This window comes from Culex pipiens, chromosome 2, assembly GCF_016801865.2.
Source record: "Culex pipiens pallens isolate TS chromosome 2, TS_CPP_V2, whole genome shotgun sequence".
In the NCBI taxonomy this organism is placed as follows: Eukaryota; Metazoa; Arthropoda; class Insecta; order Diptera; family Culicidae; genus Culex; species Culex pipiens.
Window position 1 is genome coordinate 151778925 of NC_068938.1, and position 17849 is coordinate 151796773.

Here is a 17849-nt window from a genome sequence, read left to right on the forward strand (position 1 = left end):
CTCTACAAGATCCATAAAAACTTCTACCAACACAACAATGAATCCTGACCCAGTGGAACACGAACACGAACGCGCCCACCCGTGCGATCGCGGAGATCCTGTTCCCTTGGCAGGATCTTCGACCGGCAGCACCAGCCATAGCAAGGAACAAACAACTCGACACACTACTGCGAATCCTGACCCAGTGGAACACCAGAATCGTCGGAGCGCCACCGGTGCGGTCGTCACAGCATACCCGGAACCGGTGGACAATCTCAGTCGATCTGGTGTAACTGGAAGAGGGACGGAAAAGGGACACGCTTCCCATACCCCTAGATCCAGTCCGCGGCAGCCGACAAAAACAGCAGAGCAGTTCTCTACGAAATCGCAACAAGCCCACAACATCAAACATCCCAGTTCTGACGAACGCGAACGCGCCCACCCGTGCGATCGCGAAGATCCTGTTCCCTTGGCAGGATCTTCGACCGGCAGCACCAGCCATAGCAAGGAACAAACAACTCGACACACTACTGCGAATCCTGACCCAGTGGAACACCAGAATCGTCGGAGCGCCACCGGTGCGGTCGTCACAGCATACCCGGAACCGGTGGACAATCTCAGTCGATCTGGTGTAACTGGAAGAGGGACGGAAAAGGGACACGCTTCCCATACCCCTAGGTCCAGTCCGCGGCAGCCGACAAAAACAGCAGAACAGTTCTCTACGAAATCGCAACAAACCCACAACATCAAACATCCCAGTTCTGACGAACGCGAACGTGCCCACCCGTGCGATCGCGGAGATCCTGTTCCCTTGGCAGGATCTTCGACCGGCAGCACCAACCATAGCAAGGAACAAACAACTCGACACACTACTGCGAATCCTGACCCAGTGGAACACCAGAATCGTCGGAGCGCCACCGGTGCGGTCGTCACAGCATACCCGGAACCGGTGGACAACCTCAGTCGATCTGGTGTAACTGGAAGAGGGACGGAAAAGGGACACGCTTCCCATACCCCTAGGTCCAGTCCAGTGAAGAAGGTGTGGCAAGAGGCACAGGGTGACTAGAAAATAAATTTGTTTGATGAAAATGCACTGAAATAATTTGAATTATAGATTGTTAAGGGAAACAGATTGGTCGACGTTTGACAGATCCATCCGCCCTTTACGCCCAGCAAAATTGGCAGTGGTTGGTCCTTGGGATTTATAGACATTAACGCTACCTCGAATGTACAACCGATTGATAAAGACGTTTGATTTTGGATTGATATGTTCATTGATTCTATAAATAAAAACTTTTAGAAACGGCCTAGGGGAACTATACCCTTTATCAGCCTATTTCTATTATCGGCCTATCAGCACTTTGATCATGAATTACAGCTTATATAAAGTGTTGTTGACTGTTCCAAAGTAATAAATAGCTCAAATAAAAGTGAGCAAGCAACTCTCCATTGCTGAAACATCTGAAAATGTTGATTTTATAGCAGAAACGGCAAAAGTGATGAAAATTGGTCGAACGGCTTAGTGTGATTAAAATGGTTATATTTCCCCTACTCACGCCCTCATTATACTCAATTATGAGTAAATTTACACAGCCCCAGTGTTGAAAAGCCGACGACTATGATTAAATTAGCGATTAATCGCTGTCTGTAACACCTAACGAATAAGATTACTGAGAATAGTCTTGATTCTCAAATTGCCACGACTAGCTGTCATTAGTCAAGAGTGCAGTCGATGATTGTAACAACCCATGACTGCTGGTGTTAGAGGGGCAAGATTGTATTTTGATCGCAGCAAGTTGACGACTAAACCCGATCATAAACATTTTTAATCGCCCCTGCCACGCTCAACGATCAAGTGACAGTCATGAAAACCGAGATCAACGCATACTCAGAGGGCCTTTCTTCAGGCAATCATATTCGCTAGAAGAGATTATTTTGCATCCTTGCACAGCCCTCACACTCACGGTGAGTATCGAGAGTGTTTGCTGTGAGGAAGCCTACTCGATTTGTGAGTGTGAGTGGTTTTCCGAACTCTGGACTGCTGCCAAGCAAATCTGTCATACGGGGGGCGAGCCGATGCGGTCCAAAGTGGTTCAAGCGGTTCACAGCACATGAGTCATATTTTTTGAAAAAAATGTTAGAAGTGGTTAGTCTTTTATTAGTCTATGCTTTGACTTTTTTATTTTATCGGACTGTCACTAGAAAATTCTTGTCAGATGTATCTGGAAACCTGGCAACCCTATTGCAAATGTCGCAAGTTGATCTTTGCAAACTGTCAAAGTGAGGATGCATGTTGTCGTCGATGTTGCGCTTAAGCCGACATTAGTCTTTTAAGACTTAAAATTAGGCTTTATCGAACCTAACCGTGTTAAGTCTTTTAAAGCCTAATGATGGGTTAGTCTTAAAAAGACTAGTTTCGTTTTAGTACGAAAAAGGCTAAATTTTAGGCTTAATGTTATCGTCAAAAAGCCTAAATTTTAGGCTTTTTCGAGAATGCGAGGGGATCAGAGCGGACATAATCCAAGATGGCGGAACTTGATTAAGACTTATTTTAAGGCCTAAAAAGACTTATTTATAGGTTTAAAAGACTAATTTTTAGGCTTTTGCAAGAAATGGGAGGGGATCAAAGCGGACATAATCCAAAATGGCGGAACTTGATTAAGACTTATTTTTAGGCCTAAAAAGACTTATTTATAGGTTTAAAAGACTAGTTTTTAGGCTTTTGCAAGAAATGGGAGGGGATCAAAGCGGACATAATCCAAGATGGCGGAACTTGATTAAGACTTATTTTTGGGCCTAAAAAGACTTATTTATAGGTTTAAAAGACTAGTTTTTAGGCTTTTGCAAGAAATGGGAGGGGATCAAAGCGGACATAATCCAAGATGGCGGAACTTGATTAAGACTTATTTTTAGGCCTAAAAAGACTTATTTATAGGTTTAAAAGACTAATTTTTAGGCTTTTGCAAGAAATGGGAGGGGATCAAAGCGGACATAATCCAAGATGGCGGAACTTGATTAAGACTTATTTTTAGGCCTAAAAAGACTTATTTATAGGTTTAAAAGACTAATTTTTAGGCTTTTGCAAGAAATGGGAGGGGATCAAAGCGGACATAATCCAAGATGGCGGAACTTGATTAAGACTTATTTTTAGGCCTAAAAAGACTTATTTATAGGTTTAAAAGACTAATTTTTAGGCTTTTGCAAGAAATGGGAGGGGATCAAAGCGGACATAATCCAAGATGGCGGAACTTGATTAAGACTTATTTTTAGGCCTAAAAAGACTTATTTAAAGGTTTAAAAGACTAATTTTTAGGCTTTTGCAGGAAATGGGAGGGGATCAAAGCGGACATAATCCAAGATGGCGGAACTTGATTAAGACTTATTTTTAGGCCTAAAAAGACTTATTTATAGGTTTAAAAGACTAATTTTTAGGCTTTTGCAAGAAATGGGAGGGGATCAAAGCGGACATAATCCAAGATGGCGGAACTTGATTAAGACTTATTTTTAGGCCTAAAAAGACTTATTTAAAGGTTTAAAAGACTAATTTTTAGGCTTTTGCAGGAAATGGGAGGGGATCAAAGCGGACATAATCCAAGATGGCGGAACTTGATTAAGACTTATTTTTAGGCCTAAAAAGACTTATTTAAAGGTTTAAAAGACTAATTTTTAGGCTTTTGCAAAAAATGGGAGGGGATCAAAGCGGACATAATCCAAGATGGCGGAACTTGATTAAGACTTATTTTTAGGCCTAAAAAGACTTATTTATAGGTTTAAAAGACTAATTTTTAGGCTTTTGCAGGAAATGGGAGAGGATCAAAGCGGACATAATTTAAGATGGCGGAACTTGATTAAGACTTATTTTATGCCTGAAATGCCTAGGGGATCAAAATGGCGGGAATAAACGGTAGAAAATAAAATATTGTTATATATTATCTAATTTTTTATAAAAAAAATGTATTTATTCGGTGATTCGGTAATTTCGGAATACGACAGATTCACGGATGAGTACAGCTTTTACCTGAAAATAAAAAATCAATATTTTGAAGATGAGTTGTGAGAGTTTGATAGTTATTTAAAAATTGGGTTATTTTAGGAGTTTAGCTCAGCACTGGATTGGCGTAGTTTGACAAGTTCAATTTTTCGAAGATCTGACTTTAAGAACACTGACGAACTGACGTGCCACGAGCAAACTACTTTTGACCGCAGTTGTCTTCTTCTTGTTTGGCGTTTTTTTACTTCTAGCGAACAATCTGTCAACTGATTTTTCTCTCTTCCCTCTCGCTTCGCGCCAATGTTTACATGCAATGTATTGTTGAAGTCAGCTTAAACTTGCACGCGCTTTCAGCGAATCGAATAGCGCACTCCAAAAACGTTCTGAGCGCAGATTTTATTGAAACGACGCAGATTACAATTTGAAGCATAGTCGCAATATCTAAAACACGTGTGGGAGAAAGAATTAGTTCAGCGAACCTGAAGGTAGATGGAGTTGGTGTTCGCTGAAGAATTTGCGGTCAGAATTTTCTCAAAAATATGTATGGGGTGGCACGTCAGTTCGTCAGTGTTAAGAATTTAAGAATTTAATTATTTAAGAATTAAAGAATTTAAGAATTTAAGAATTTAAGAATTTAAGAATTAAAGAATTTAAGAATTTAAGAATTTAAGAATTTAAGAATTTAAGAATTTAAGAATTTAAGAATTTAAGAATTTAAGAATTTAAGAATTTAAGAATTTAAGAATTTAAGAATTTAAGAATTTAAGAATTTAAGAATTTAAGAAATTAAGAATTTAAAAATTTAAAAATTTAAGAATTTAAGAATTTAAGATTTTAATATTTTAAGAATTTAAGAATTTAAGAATTTAAGAATTTAAGAATTTAAGAATTTAAGAATTTAAGAATTTAAGAATTTAAGAATTTAAGAATTTAAGAATTTAAGAATTTAAGAATTTAATAATTTAAGAATTTAAGAATTTAAGAATTTAAGAATTTAAGAATTTAAGAATTTAAGAATTTAAGAATTTAAGAATTTAAGAATTTAAGAATTTAAGAATTTAAGAATTTAAGAATTTAAGAATTTAAGAATTTAAGAATTTAAGAATTTAAGAATTTAAGAATTTAAGAATTTAAGAATTTAAGAATTTAAGAATTTAAGAATTTAAGAATTTAAGAATTTAAGAATTTAAGAATTTAAGAATTTAAGAATTTGAGAATTTAAGAATTTAAGAATTTAAGAATTTAAGAATTTAAAAATTTAAGAATTTAAGAATTTAAGAATTTAAGAATTTAAGAATTTAAGAATTTAAGAATTTAAGAATTTAAGAATTTAAGAATTTAAGAATTTAAGAATTTAAGAATTTAAGAATTTAAGAATTTAAGAATTTAAGAATTTAAGAAATTAAGAATTTAAAAATTTAAAAATTTAAGAATTTAAGAATTTAAGAATTTAAGATTTTAATATTTTAAGAATTTAAGAATTTAAGAATTTAAGAATTTAAGAATTTAAGAATTTAAGAATTTAAGAATTTAAGAATTTAAGAATTTAAGAATTTAAGAATTTAAGAATTTAAGAATTTAAGAATTTAAGAATTTAAGAATTTAATAATTTAAGAATTTAAGAATTTAAGAATTTAGGAATTTAGGAATTTAAGAATTTAAGAATTTAAGAATTTAAGAATTTAAGAATTTAAGAATTTAAGAATTTAAGAATTTAAGAATTTAAGAATTTAAGAATTTAAGAATTTAAGAATTTAAGAATTTAAGAATTTAAGAATTTAAGAATTTAAGAATTTAAGAATTTAAGAATTTAAGAATTTGAGAATTTAAGAATTTAAGAATTTAAGAATTTAAGAATTTAAAAATTTAAGAATTTAAGAATTTGGGAATTTAAGAATTTAAGAATTTAAGAATTTAAGAATTTAAGAATTTAAGAATTTAAGAATTTAAGAATTTAAGAATTTAAGAATTTAAGAATTTAAGAATTTAAGAATTTAAGAATTTAAGAATTTAAGAATTTAAGAATTTAAGAATTTAAGAATTTAAGAATTTCAGAATTTAAGAATTTAGGAATTTAAGAATTTAAGAATTTAAGAATTTAAGAATTTAAGAATTTAAGAATTTAAGAATTTAAGAATTTAAGAATTTAAGAATTTAAGAATTTAAGAATTTAAGAATTTAAGAATTTAAGAATTTAAGAATTTAAGAATTTAAGAATTTAAGAATTTAAGAATTTAAGAATTTAAGAATTTAAGAATTTAAGAATTTAAGAATTTAAGAATTTAAGAATTTAAGAATTTAAGAATTTAAGAATTTAAGAATTTAAGAATTTAAGAATTTAAGAATTTAAGAATTTAAGAATTTAAGAATTTAAGAATTTAAGAATTTAAGAATTTAAGAATTTAAGAATTTAAGAATTTAAGAATTTAAGAATTTAAGAATTTAAGAATTTAAGAATTTAAGAATTTAAGAATTTAAGAATTTAAGAATTTAAGAATTTAAGAATTTAAGAATTCAAGAATTCAAGAATTTAAGAATTTAAGAATTTAAGAATTTAAGAATTTAAGAATTTAAGAATTTAAGAATTTAAGAATTTAAGAATTTAAGAATTTAAGAATTTAAGAATTTAAGAATTTAAGAATTTAAGAATTTAAGAATTTAAGAATTTAAGAATTTAAGAATTTAAGAATTTAAGAATTTAAGAATTTAAGAATTTAAGAATTTAAGAATGTAAGAATTTAAGAATTTAAGAATTTTAGAATATTAGAATTTAAGAATTTAAGAAATTTAGAATTTTTGAATTTAAGAATTTAAGAATTTTAGAATTTTAAATTTTTGAATTTTTGAATTTCTGAATTTCTGAATTTCGAAATTTTTGAATTTTAGAAGTTTTGAATTCTTAAATTTTTAAATTTTTGAATTTCTGAATTTCTAAATTTTAGAATTTTTGAATTTTTTTTTTCTAAAGTGATTTAGAATTTTTAAATCCAAGATTGCGGCCAAAATGACGGTGATGAAATTTTAAGAAAATGCATTAAAAAATCTAGATTTTGTAATTTAATCGGCAATCAAGAACTCAAATTTTACTAAAATGGGTTCACAGAACTCGAATGTTATGTTAAAAGTAACAAATAAAATAGCATGATTTTTTTTGTTCCAAAAAATTACAAAAATTACTACGCAGGCTCAACTTGATTTTTTCGAAAATATTTAGACTAGGCCGAATGGTTTTTCTCCAAAGTTTGTATGGAGAATTAGGCCGGTTCGTCGCTGTTGCATAGAATTTTAGAATTTTAATTTTTTAAATTTTTGAATTTTTGAATTTCTGAATTTCTGAATTTCGAAATTTTTGAATTTTAGAATTTTTGAATTCTTAAATTTTTGAATTTTTGAATTTCTGAATTTCTGAATTTCTAAATTTCTAAATTTTTGAATTTTTGAATTTTTGAATTTTAAAATTTTTGAATTTTTGAATTTTTAAATTTTTAAATTTTTAAATTTTTGAATTTTTGAATTTTTGAATTTTTGAATTTTTGAATTTTTGAATTTTTGAATTTATGAATTTATGAATTTATGAATTTATGAATTTATGAATTTATGAATTTATGAATTTTTGAATTTTTGAATTTTTGAACTTTTGAATTTTTGAATTTTTGAATTTTTGAATTTTTGAATTTTTGAATTTTTGAATTTTTGAATTTTTGAATTTTTGAATTTTTGAATTTTTGAATTTTTGAATTTTTGAATTTTTGAATTTTAGAATTTTAGAATTTTAGAATTTTAGAATTTTAGAATTTTAGAATTTTAGAATTTTAGAATTTTAGAATTTTAGAATTTTAGAATTTTAGAATTTTAGAATTTTAGAATTTTAGAATTTTAGAATTTTAGAATTTTAGAATTTTAGAATTTTAGAATTTTAGAATTTTAGAATTTTAGAAATTTAGAATTTTAGAATTTTAGAATTTGAGAATTTTAGAAATTTTGAACACACACACACACACACACACACACACACACACACACACACACACACACACACACACATACGGAGTAGCACACACGCAAATTTTCAAAATTTCGCTCATAAACACACACCACTTATTCACAAACACAACCACCACCACCATAATTTTCACCGCCACCGTCGGTTGTCCACTCCCGCTTCGTTGCCCTTTCCCGGCGGATTCATTCCGAGATTTTCTGTCCACACGTCCATTTTCTGTCCACACGTCCACGCCGTCCACAAAAAAAAGTTGCTTCCCTCCTGCATCCGCAAAAAAATACGCCTTCCCGTCTTCCTCCACCGTACCGAGAACCAGAATTTGGAAACCCGGTAAACAGCAGACATTTCGTTCGGCCGCCGTCTCACTCCGGCCGAACCTTCCGGCAGGAAAAACACAAAAACTTACCTGCAAACTGGCCAAAATCCTGCCCCTGTACGACGAACAGCAACCACCACCGGCAACATCAACTTTTTCTGATTTGACATGTCAAATCGTGAACCAAAGTTTATAGTACAGCAAAGCCTTAAATTTAGTCTTTTTCTAAGTTTTGCACTAAGTTCTAAAAAAAGCCTAAAATTTAGGCCCAAAAAAAGACTAATTTTTAGGCCTTTTTCTGACAATACTGACCGAACTTCAAAAAAGGCTAAAAATAAGTCTTTAAAGACTAATGCCGGTTTTCCGTGTTGCAAAGCCCGATGAAACCGAGCCAAACATTTCATTAGGGCACAAAACCAAAACGTAAACATTCGGGATTATTCCACTAATCCATTCATTAGTACACTTCCTACATGCCCTCCAAGAATCAGATTGATAACAAACAATTTCCTATTGAAAAAATCAAAAACACAAAAGGGCACATAACCATGTTCACTGCAAACCAAAAAAAAAGTTCAAATGTGCCCTTTTATTTTTCGTTAGGTTTTCGTACTTGAGGAACTTTGTGTGTTATAAAATGAACTTTTCATACATTCTTAACACTAATTCGCTTCAAAAAAAAGTTTGGTTTACTTTTCACCAAGGATTTCTGCAGAGAAAAACTTCGTCAAAAAACAATATTTAATACAAGGGAATGATGGAAAGAGAGGAATCACAAATCCGTATAAATAATTTCAAGATTGTTCAGGTGTAAACCGAAAACGCGATCAAAAATTAAATTGGAAGAATAAGGATTTTAACTTCTTATTTAATTGTCGGTGTACAGGCCGCCGCACGGTTTAATAATTTTCTGACGTACATTCAATTTTGCAGTCCAAAACCAGTCACTGAAATGAAAAAATAAAATTCTTTTTCAAATTTTCTTTTCTTGATTTGTGTGCACCTACGTCGAAGACCAAGATTGTTTACTTTTTGCTCTTTGGTCTGACAGTCTTGGTCTGACAGATTTGGTCTGACAGATTTGGTCTAACAGCTTTATCATGGATTTTGGTCTGGTCTAGGCGAGGGATAGGACACAGCATCTTCCTGATTTAATACGGTCCCGCGGCTGCTGTTCAGTACACTTTTGCCTTATCTACACTACACTCAAACCCCGATGGTTTGACACCAACTGTTGTCAAACGAACGGGGTCACTTTTTAGTTTGACACCCCTTTTACACGGAGTTCACACACACTACCAAACGTTTGTTTTGATAGTGTGCGTGAGCGTCGTGTAAAAAGTGACAGTTCGTCACTTTTTAGTTTGACTTTGACCAACCAACGGGGTACAAACTAAAAAAGTGTCAAACGAAAAAGTGACCAACCACCGGGGGTTGAGTGTATTCAATCACAAAACTTCACCAATAATCAAAATTTCTACTGAATTCCTCATTATTTCTAACTAAACAAAAGGGCCCGTAAACATCATTCAAAACAACAATCCGGTGACAGCGCTTTAGTGCCCTTTCAGCTCTCTTCGAAATTGCATTTAGAATGGGCCCATTATGAACAACAGTTGGAAAGTTAAAAGGGCCCAATAACGATTTTTTTTTAAATATGAGTTTTATTGCGAAAATCAACAAAAATTAAGAAGCATTAAAGCAGAGTTGAGGATAATGATGTGTTTTATCGTATCATCAGAAAAAATACCATCAGTCAAGCTTCTTTTTTAAATAGGAATTGAAACAAGTTGTCCACTCAGTAGACAGCAGAGTCTCGTACGCGACGGTCTCGTTTACTACGCTTTGCTCGCTAAATTCCTAAATTCCAGTGTTAAACGCAACTAAACACTGCAATTTTAATCCGTCCGGAACCGCGAAATTAAATTCTTCGTCGCCGCGAATTATCTATTGTAATTCTTTCGACTGCTTCGGCAAAAGTGTATTTTTTCTAAATTCTTTTGTGTGCTGTAGCTGCCATTAGGCAGCCCAGCGTGGTTTTGTTTTCTGCTGTAGTGAGATCTATACAAATCGACCGTAGTCGATACTACACCAGTTTGTGTTGTGAGTTAGTGTTCGTGTCATTTTGGGTTTTACTATTGGAAGAAGCCCATATCTGATTACACCGTCTGGAGCTTTGCCGGCATGAGGCCGGCGGGCGGCCCACCATGGCCCGGTAGACCTGGCCTGCAACGGAATATCCGGGGGTCATTTGCCGGAGAACTTGTTCCAAGTTGGATGAACAGAAATGGCAGCTTTGGGAACTTAAACATATTACAACTGAAATGCTCAATGGAAGGGGAAACCCTACCAAAAGACCCTTTTCTCATAAGCCGATGCATCGAAGCTCACCTTAACGATAAAATTGAAGGTGGTTTCCCCGAACAAGGGGGCATCACATACGGACTGAAAGTAAGAAACGCAAAACACGTTGATTCACTCAAGAAAATGAAGCTTCTGTCTGATGGTCTGCACGGTGGAATACGAGTCGCCATCACAATAACCGATCACCCTACTCTGAACTTCAGTAAGTGCACAGTGTTTTGTTCGGACGTCAACCATTACGATGATGCAAGACTGTTGAATGAGCTACAAGACCAAAAAGTAACAGCAATTCATCGCTTCACCAAATCTATCGATGGAGGAATACCTACACTTACCGGACTAATGGTACTGACTATCAGAGGCTGCACAATACCCGAAACTGTCAGTTTCGGTTTCATCAGGGCAAAAACAAAAACTTACTATCCCTCCCCTATGATGTGCTATCGCTGCTTTGCTTTCGGCCATACCTCAAAACGATGCAAATCAACGGACCCAATCTGTGGTCGATGTTCCGAGGGACATAACCGACCCAAAGAAGATCCATGTACCAACCCGACTTTCTGCATCCGATGTCAGTCGACCACCCACGCCCTGTCCAACAGAAAGTGCCCATTCTACAAAGCAGAGGAAACAATACAACACATAAAAATCGACAACGACCTTTCGTATCAAGATGCCAAATTTATCTTCGAACAAGAAAATCAGTCACCCGACCAACAGCAAACCACAAGCTTCGCCTCGGTGGTAATCGATGGGGGAACCCCCCCACAACAACAACAATCTTTAGATACTGTGCTGAACAAACTGGATCAAGTCTTAGAGGACTTGAAACAAAAAGATCAACGTATTGCAGACCTTGCTGAAGAGAACAAAACCCTTCTAACCACCATAGCTGGTCTTCAGAAGACTATCGAAAAGCAGAACACAACCATCAACAAAATGACCAACGCCGGAGCAAAACCTGAAACCTCCCAGCCCCTTGAACCTATCAAAAATCTGTCGGGCATTCAAGGCCAGAAGAAAATTATCTCCAAGACCGAACTGAAAAGAATACAGAAACAACAACGTTTAGAGCAACAACAACAACGCCGTCTGCTGAACACTTCGGCAGAAAGCGGACCCTCCCCCACGAACACGATCCAGCAATCTCTCACCTCTCCAGAAACCGAAAACAACCCCAAGCGGCAAAAAAACAAATCGCCTGAGCTCATCAACGTTAATGCCTTATCAGAGAATGAGGCAGAAAACCATATGGACGTACTGTAACTCACCATTTACACAACTCCAACTCGCCAGTCCTAAACTCTATCCTTTCCTTATATTTTTCCCCTTCCAATCCAAAGCTAATCCCACCTAAAACCATAAACAATTCCCACCAAGCAACATCCAGGACTGGCACGACCAACTCCTTTAGTACAAAAATCTCTACAAGATCCATAAAAACTTCTACCAACACAACAATGAATCCTGACCCAGTGGAACACGAACACGAACGCGCCCACCCGTGCGATCGCGGAGATCCTGTTCCCTTGGCAGGATCTTCGACCGGCAGCACCAGCCATAGCAAGGAACAAACAACTCGACACACTACTGCGAATCCTGACCCAGTGGAACACCAGAATCGTCGGAGCGCCACCGGTGCGGTCGTCACAGCATACCCGGAACCGGTGGACAATCTCAGTCGATCTGGTGTAACTGGAAGAGGGACGGAAAAGGGACACGCTTCCCATACCCCTAGATCCAGTCCGCGGCAGCCGACAAAAACAGCAGAGCAGTTCTCTACGAAATCGCAACAAGCCCACAACATCAAACATCCCAGTTCTGACGAACGCGAACGCGCCCACCCGTGCGATCGCGAAGATCCTGTTCCCTTGGCAGGATCTTCGACCGGCAGCACCAGCCATAGCAAGGAACAAACAACTCGACACACTACTGCGAATCCTGACCCAGTGGAACACCAGAATCGTCGGAGCGCCACCGGTGCGGTCGTCACAGCATACCCGGAACCGGTGGACAATCTCAGTCGATCTGGTGTAACTGGAAGAGGGACGGAAAAGGGACACGCTTCCCATACCCCTAGGTCCAGTCCGCGGCAGCCGACAAAAACAGCAGAACAGTTCTCTACGAAATCGCAACAAACCCACAACATCAAACATCCCAGTTCTGACGAACGCGAACGTGCCCACCCGTGCGATCGCGGAGATCCTGTTCCCTTGGCAGGATCTTCGACCGGCAGCACCAACCATAGCAAGGAACAAACAACTCGACACACTACTGCGAATCCTGACCCAGTGGAACACCAGAATCGTCGGAGCGCCACCGGTGCGGTCGTCACAGCATACCCGGAACCGGTGGACAACCTCAGTCGATCTGGTGTAACTGGAAGAGGGACGGAAAAGGGACACGCTTCCCATACCCCTAGGTCCAGTCCGCGGCAGCCGACAAAAACAGCAGAACAGTTCTCTACGAAATCGCAACAAACCCACAACATCAAACATCCCAGTTCTGACGAACGCGAATGCGCCCACCCGTGCGATCGCGGAGATCCTGTTCCCTTGGCAGGATCTTCGACCGGCAGCACCAACCATAGCAAGGAAAAAACAACTCGACACACTACGGCGAATCCTGACCCAGTGGAACACCAGAATCGTCGGAGCGCCACCGGTGCGGTCGTCACAGCATACCCGGAACCGGTGGACAATCTCAGTCGATCTGGTGTAACTGGAAGAGGGACGGAAAAGGGACACGCTTCCCATACCCCTAGGTCCAGTCCGCGGCAGCCGACAAAAACAGCAGAACAGTTCTCTACGAAATCGCAACAAACCCACAACATCAAACATCCCAGTTCTGACGAACGCGAATGCGCCCACCCGTGCGATCGCGGAGATCCTGTTCCCTTGGCAGGATCTTCGACCGGCAGCACCAACCATAGCAAGGAAAAAACAACTCGACACACTACGGCGAATCCTGACCCAGTGGAACACCAGAATCGTCGGAGCGCCACCGGTGCGGTCGTCACAGCATACCCGGAACCGGTGGACAATCTCAGTCGATCTGGTGTAACTGGAAGAGGGACGGAAAAGGGACACGCTTCCCATACCCCTAGGTCCAGTCCGCGGCAGCCGACAAAAACAGCATCAAACTACCAGCAGCAACAAACCCACAACATCAAACATCCCAGTTCTGACGAACGCGTACGTGCCCACCCGTGCGATCGCGGAGATCCTGTTCCCTTGGCAGGATCTTCGACCGGCAGCACCAACCATAGCAAGGAAAAAACAACTCGACACACTACGGCGAATCCTGACCCAGTGGAACACCAGAATCGTCGGAGCGCCACCGGTGCGGTCGTCACAGCATACCCGGAACCGGTGGACAATCTCAGTCGATCTGGTGTAACTGGAAGAGGGACGGAAAAGGGACACGCTTCCCATACCCCTAGGTCCAGTCCGAGTCAGCCGATAAGCTCAACCCCGAGAAGACAAACCAGTCCATTTAACCAACAAACCACTAACTTGACGCACCACTCCAGCGACAACACCGAAACAAGCTACGGAAGAAATGAAGCGGAAGCTTCTTTTCAATCCACAGTAGATCCCAACCATCCACCGAGCACAACCCTCATCCTTCAATGGAACATCAACGGCCTCGCAAACAACCTAGGGGATCTTGAAATGCTGGTCCATAAGTACCAACCGCACGCAATCGCACTACAAGAACCGCGTAATTCAAACATTGCCTGGCTAAACCGCATACTTGGAGGCAAATACAAATGGACCGTTAAACACAACACCAACACATACCGGACTGTGGCCTTGGGTATTAAAAGCACAACCCCATCAGAACCCATTACTTTGGACACAAATCTTGCATTAGTCGCTGCTCGTCTAAAACTGCCAGTCCCGATTACAGTTGTATGTGGCTACCTTCCTCACGGTCGCATTGAAAACCTGGAAAGTGAACTTGTCAACGTTTTGTCCGCCGTAAACGCACCTGTAATCGCCTCTTTTGATGCCAATGCAAATCACCCAGCTTGGGGTAGCGCGCGCACATGTAATCGTGGTCGGTTACTTATGAACGCAATCGAAGCACAAGAACTGCTGGTTTTGAACGATGGGAGAATAACCCGCACCTGCGGTGAGCACCATAGTGCTATCGACGTTACTCTTGCTAGCATGGAATTTGCACACCGCCTAGCCTGGAACGTACTGAATGATCCATTAGGAAGCGATCATCACCCTATTACAGTACGAATGGATCAACAACCCGTGGATATCACCAGACGCCGTCGGTGGAAATACGATCAAGCTGACTGGACTGAATTTGAACAACAAGTCGGACACGCGTGTCGCATTTCACCACCAACCAACTTCGATGAACTAACGGAAGTAATCCTTCAAGCGGCAAACCAAACCATCCCACGAACAAGCGAGAAACCCGGGAAAAAAGCCGTATACTGGTGGACAGACGAAACAAAAAAAGCTGTTAAAGCAAGGAGAAAAAAACTAAGAGCCATGAAACGAGCAAAAGAACACTATCAACCTGAAGATCAACAATTTAAAGATGCTGTCGAAGCATACCGTATTGAAAGGAACACATGCAGGAACATCATCAGAAAAGCCAAACGAGATAGTTGGACAGAGTTCATAGAAGGGATAAACTCGGAACAATCAGCATCCGACCTATGGAGCAGAATCAGGTCGCTCAATGGCCTAAAAAGGCACTCAGGCTTTACCCTTGAAATCAACAACTCACTTTCCCAAGACCCAAACGAGATCGGAGAAGCCTTGGCATGCTACTTCTCTGAACTGTCCAGTCTAGCCAACTACGACCCACATTTCGTAGCAAGCAACAACGCATCAACAAACAGCTTACGCAACTTCATTGTTCCAAATACTTGCTTTGTACCCAACATCAACGACCGATTCCGCTTAGAGGAGCTCGACTACGCACTGAGCCGCTGCCAAGGAAAATCCGCCGGGCCAGATAACATAGGCTACCCGATGCTGAAGAAACTCCCAATCCTTGCCAAACTATGTCTACTGGACTCCATCAACCAAGTGTATATCTCGGGTCAACTACCTAGCAGATGGTCCGAGTCTTACGTAGTACCCATCCCTAAGCAAAACAACCCTGGCCTCAGCCCAAGCAGTTTCAGACCAATATCTTTGACGTGTTGCGCAAGCAAAGTTATGGAACGGATGATTAATCGTAGGCTTGTCAGATGGTTAGAAGACAGCGGCCTCCTTGGAAAACGGCAACATGGATTCCGACCAGGAAAAGGATCAAACACCTACTTCGGACAACTGAACGATATCCTACAAAACGCCCGCGACGAAGGACTACATGCTGAGGTGGCAGCCTTGGACCTATCCAAAGCATATAATAGAACCTGGACCCCTAGGGTCCTACAGAACCTGGTGGACTGGGGCCTAGGAGGAAACATTATCCACTTCCTGAAGGCTTTCCTCACAGACCGATCGTTCCGTGTCTCAATTGGGAACCACCTCTCTTCTGCTTTCCCAGAAGAAACCGGAGTACCACAAGGTTCAGTTATCGCGGTCACTCTTTTTCTTATCGCGATGACCGGCCTTGAATCAGTGCTGCCAAGAGGAATTACGCCTCTACTCTATGCCGATGATATACTCCTTGTTGCAACCGGACCGACCCAGAAAAGGCTACGCCGCCGCCTGCGTTCCGCGGTTATTGCCGTAGAAAGCTGGATCAAAAACATCGGTTTTGACCTGTCCCCATCCAAAAGCATTATTTGCCATTTCTGCAACAGCAAGCATCGAATTAACTTTGATCCCGTAGTAACTACCTCGGGTAGCATCCCCGTCAAGAAGACCGTGAGAATTCTGGGGGTACGAGTAGACCGTAGTCTATGCTTCCGGGACCACTTCAAAGACGTCAAAGAAAACTGCAAAACTAGACTCAATATGATCAAAGCGATGGCTGGACCCCATCGAACCAACAACAGAAATGTACTACTCAAAGCAGCAGCTGCCATAGTCTGGAGTCATTTAACATATGGACTTGAACTCTTTGGTACCAACCTAGACAACGCCATTGATGCCCTCGGACCTCTCTACAACAAATCGATTCGAACCGCCTGTGGTCTCCTGCCTTCTACACCTGCTGACGCTGCCTGTGTCGAGGCGGGTCTCTTACCTTTCCGATATTACCTCACTGACATGTTGTGTCGTCGAGCCGTTGGACTGGACGAAAAGGCTGACGGAAGAACGAAGGTCTGCCTCCTCGAAGAGGGGAACAGAGCCTTCAGGAGCAAAACCCACCAGGTTCTCCCCCCAATAGCCAAAGTTCATTGGGTGGGAGCGAGGCAGTGGGACCTACGCGGACTGAAAATCGAAGCAAGAGTAAAAGAAAACTACGGAGCTGACGGACAGCAGAAAACCCGAACGACGAGAAGTAACAACATTACAGTCAGCACATACGTAGACAACATCCTGAGAGAAACATACCCGGACCACTGTTACCGCTACACTGATGGCTCTAAAACCGAATCAGGCGTAGGTTTTGGGGTGGTCGAAGGAAACCGTCGCGAATCCTTCAAACTGCCAATACAATACTCGATTTTCTCAGCAGAACTAGCTGCAATTTATTTAGCTGCTACAACACCATCTGATAACCCCATCGTCATATTGACAGACTCCGCTAGCGCCGTCGAAGCGCTTCAAAGCCCGCACCCCCGACATCCCTGGGTCCAGAACATATTGAAACGCGCTACCCCTAATACGGTTCTAATGTGGATCCCCTCCCACGCAGAAATTCCTGGGAACGAAGAAGCCGACGCCGCTGCCGCCTTAGGCCGCACCAGTCGCCGGTATCGTGACGGAAGGAGAATACCCGGTCAAAATCTTCGCCTATGGATTAGGAACACACTACGACAAGCATGGGAACTAGAATGGTGGAGGAGTCGATGCCACACCCGCATGATTAAGGACACAACACAAACCTGGAACGACCGAACTAGCTGGCGAGAACAGAGAGTTCTATCACGACTGAGGGCCGGTCATACACGAGCTAGTCACCACTTTGGACCTAGTGGAAACTTCCACCAAAACTGCGACCTATGTGGTCAAAGGAACACCGTGGACCATTTTCTACACTCCGGCGCCTGTCTGGAAGACTTGAGGAGTCTTCACGGCCTGACAGGGAGCCTAAAAGAAACACTC

The 17849-nt window shown here is 39.7% G+C and overlaps 2 protein-coding genes across 2 annotated transcripts in view; both read left to right on the forward strand.

Moving 5' to 3' along the window:
- The window catches only part of LOC120420420 (ubiquitin carboxyl-terminal hydrolase calypso), a 227525-nt gene that overhangs the window by 37955 nt on the left and 171721 nt on the right, over positions 1–17849 (forward strand). The gene's annotated exons all lie outside the window — the stretch shown is intronic.
- On the forward strand, positions 12114–15036 carry LOC128092681 (uncharacterized). The gene is made up of 2 exons (XM_052707021.1): positions 12114–14048; positions 14902–15036. Exons 1-2 carry the CDS (start codon positions 12114–12116, stop codon positions 15034–15036), a joined length of 2070 nt encoding a protein of 689 aa, XP_052562981.1.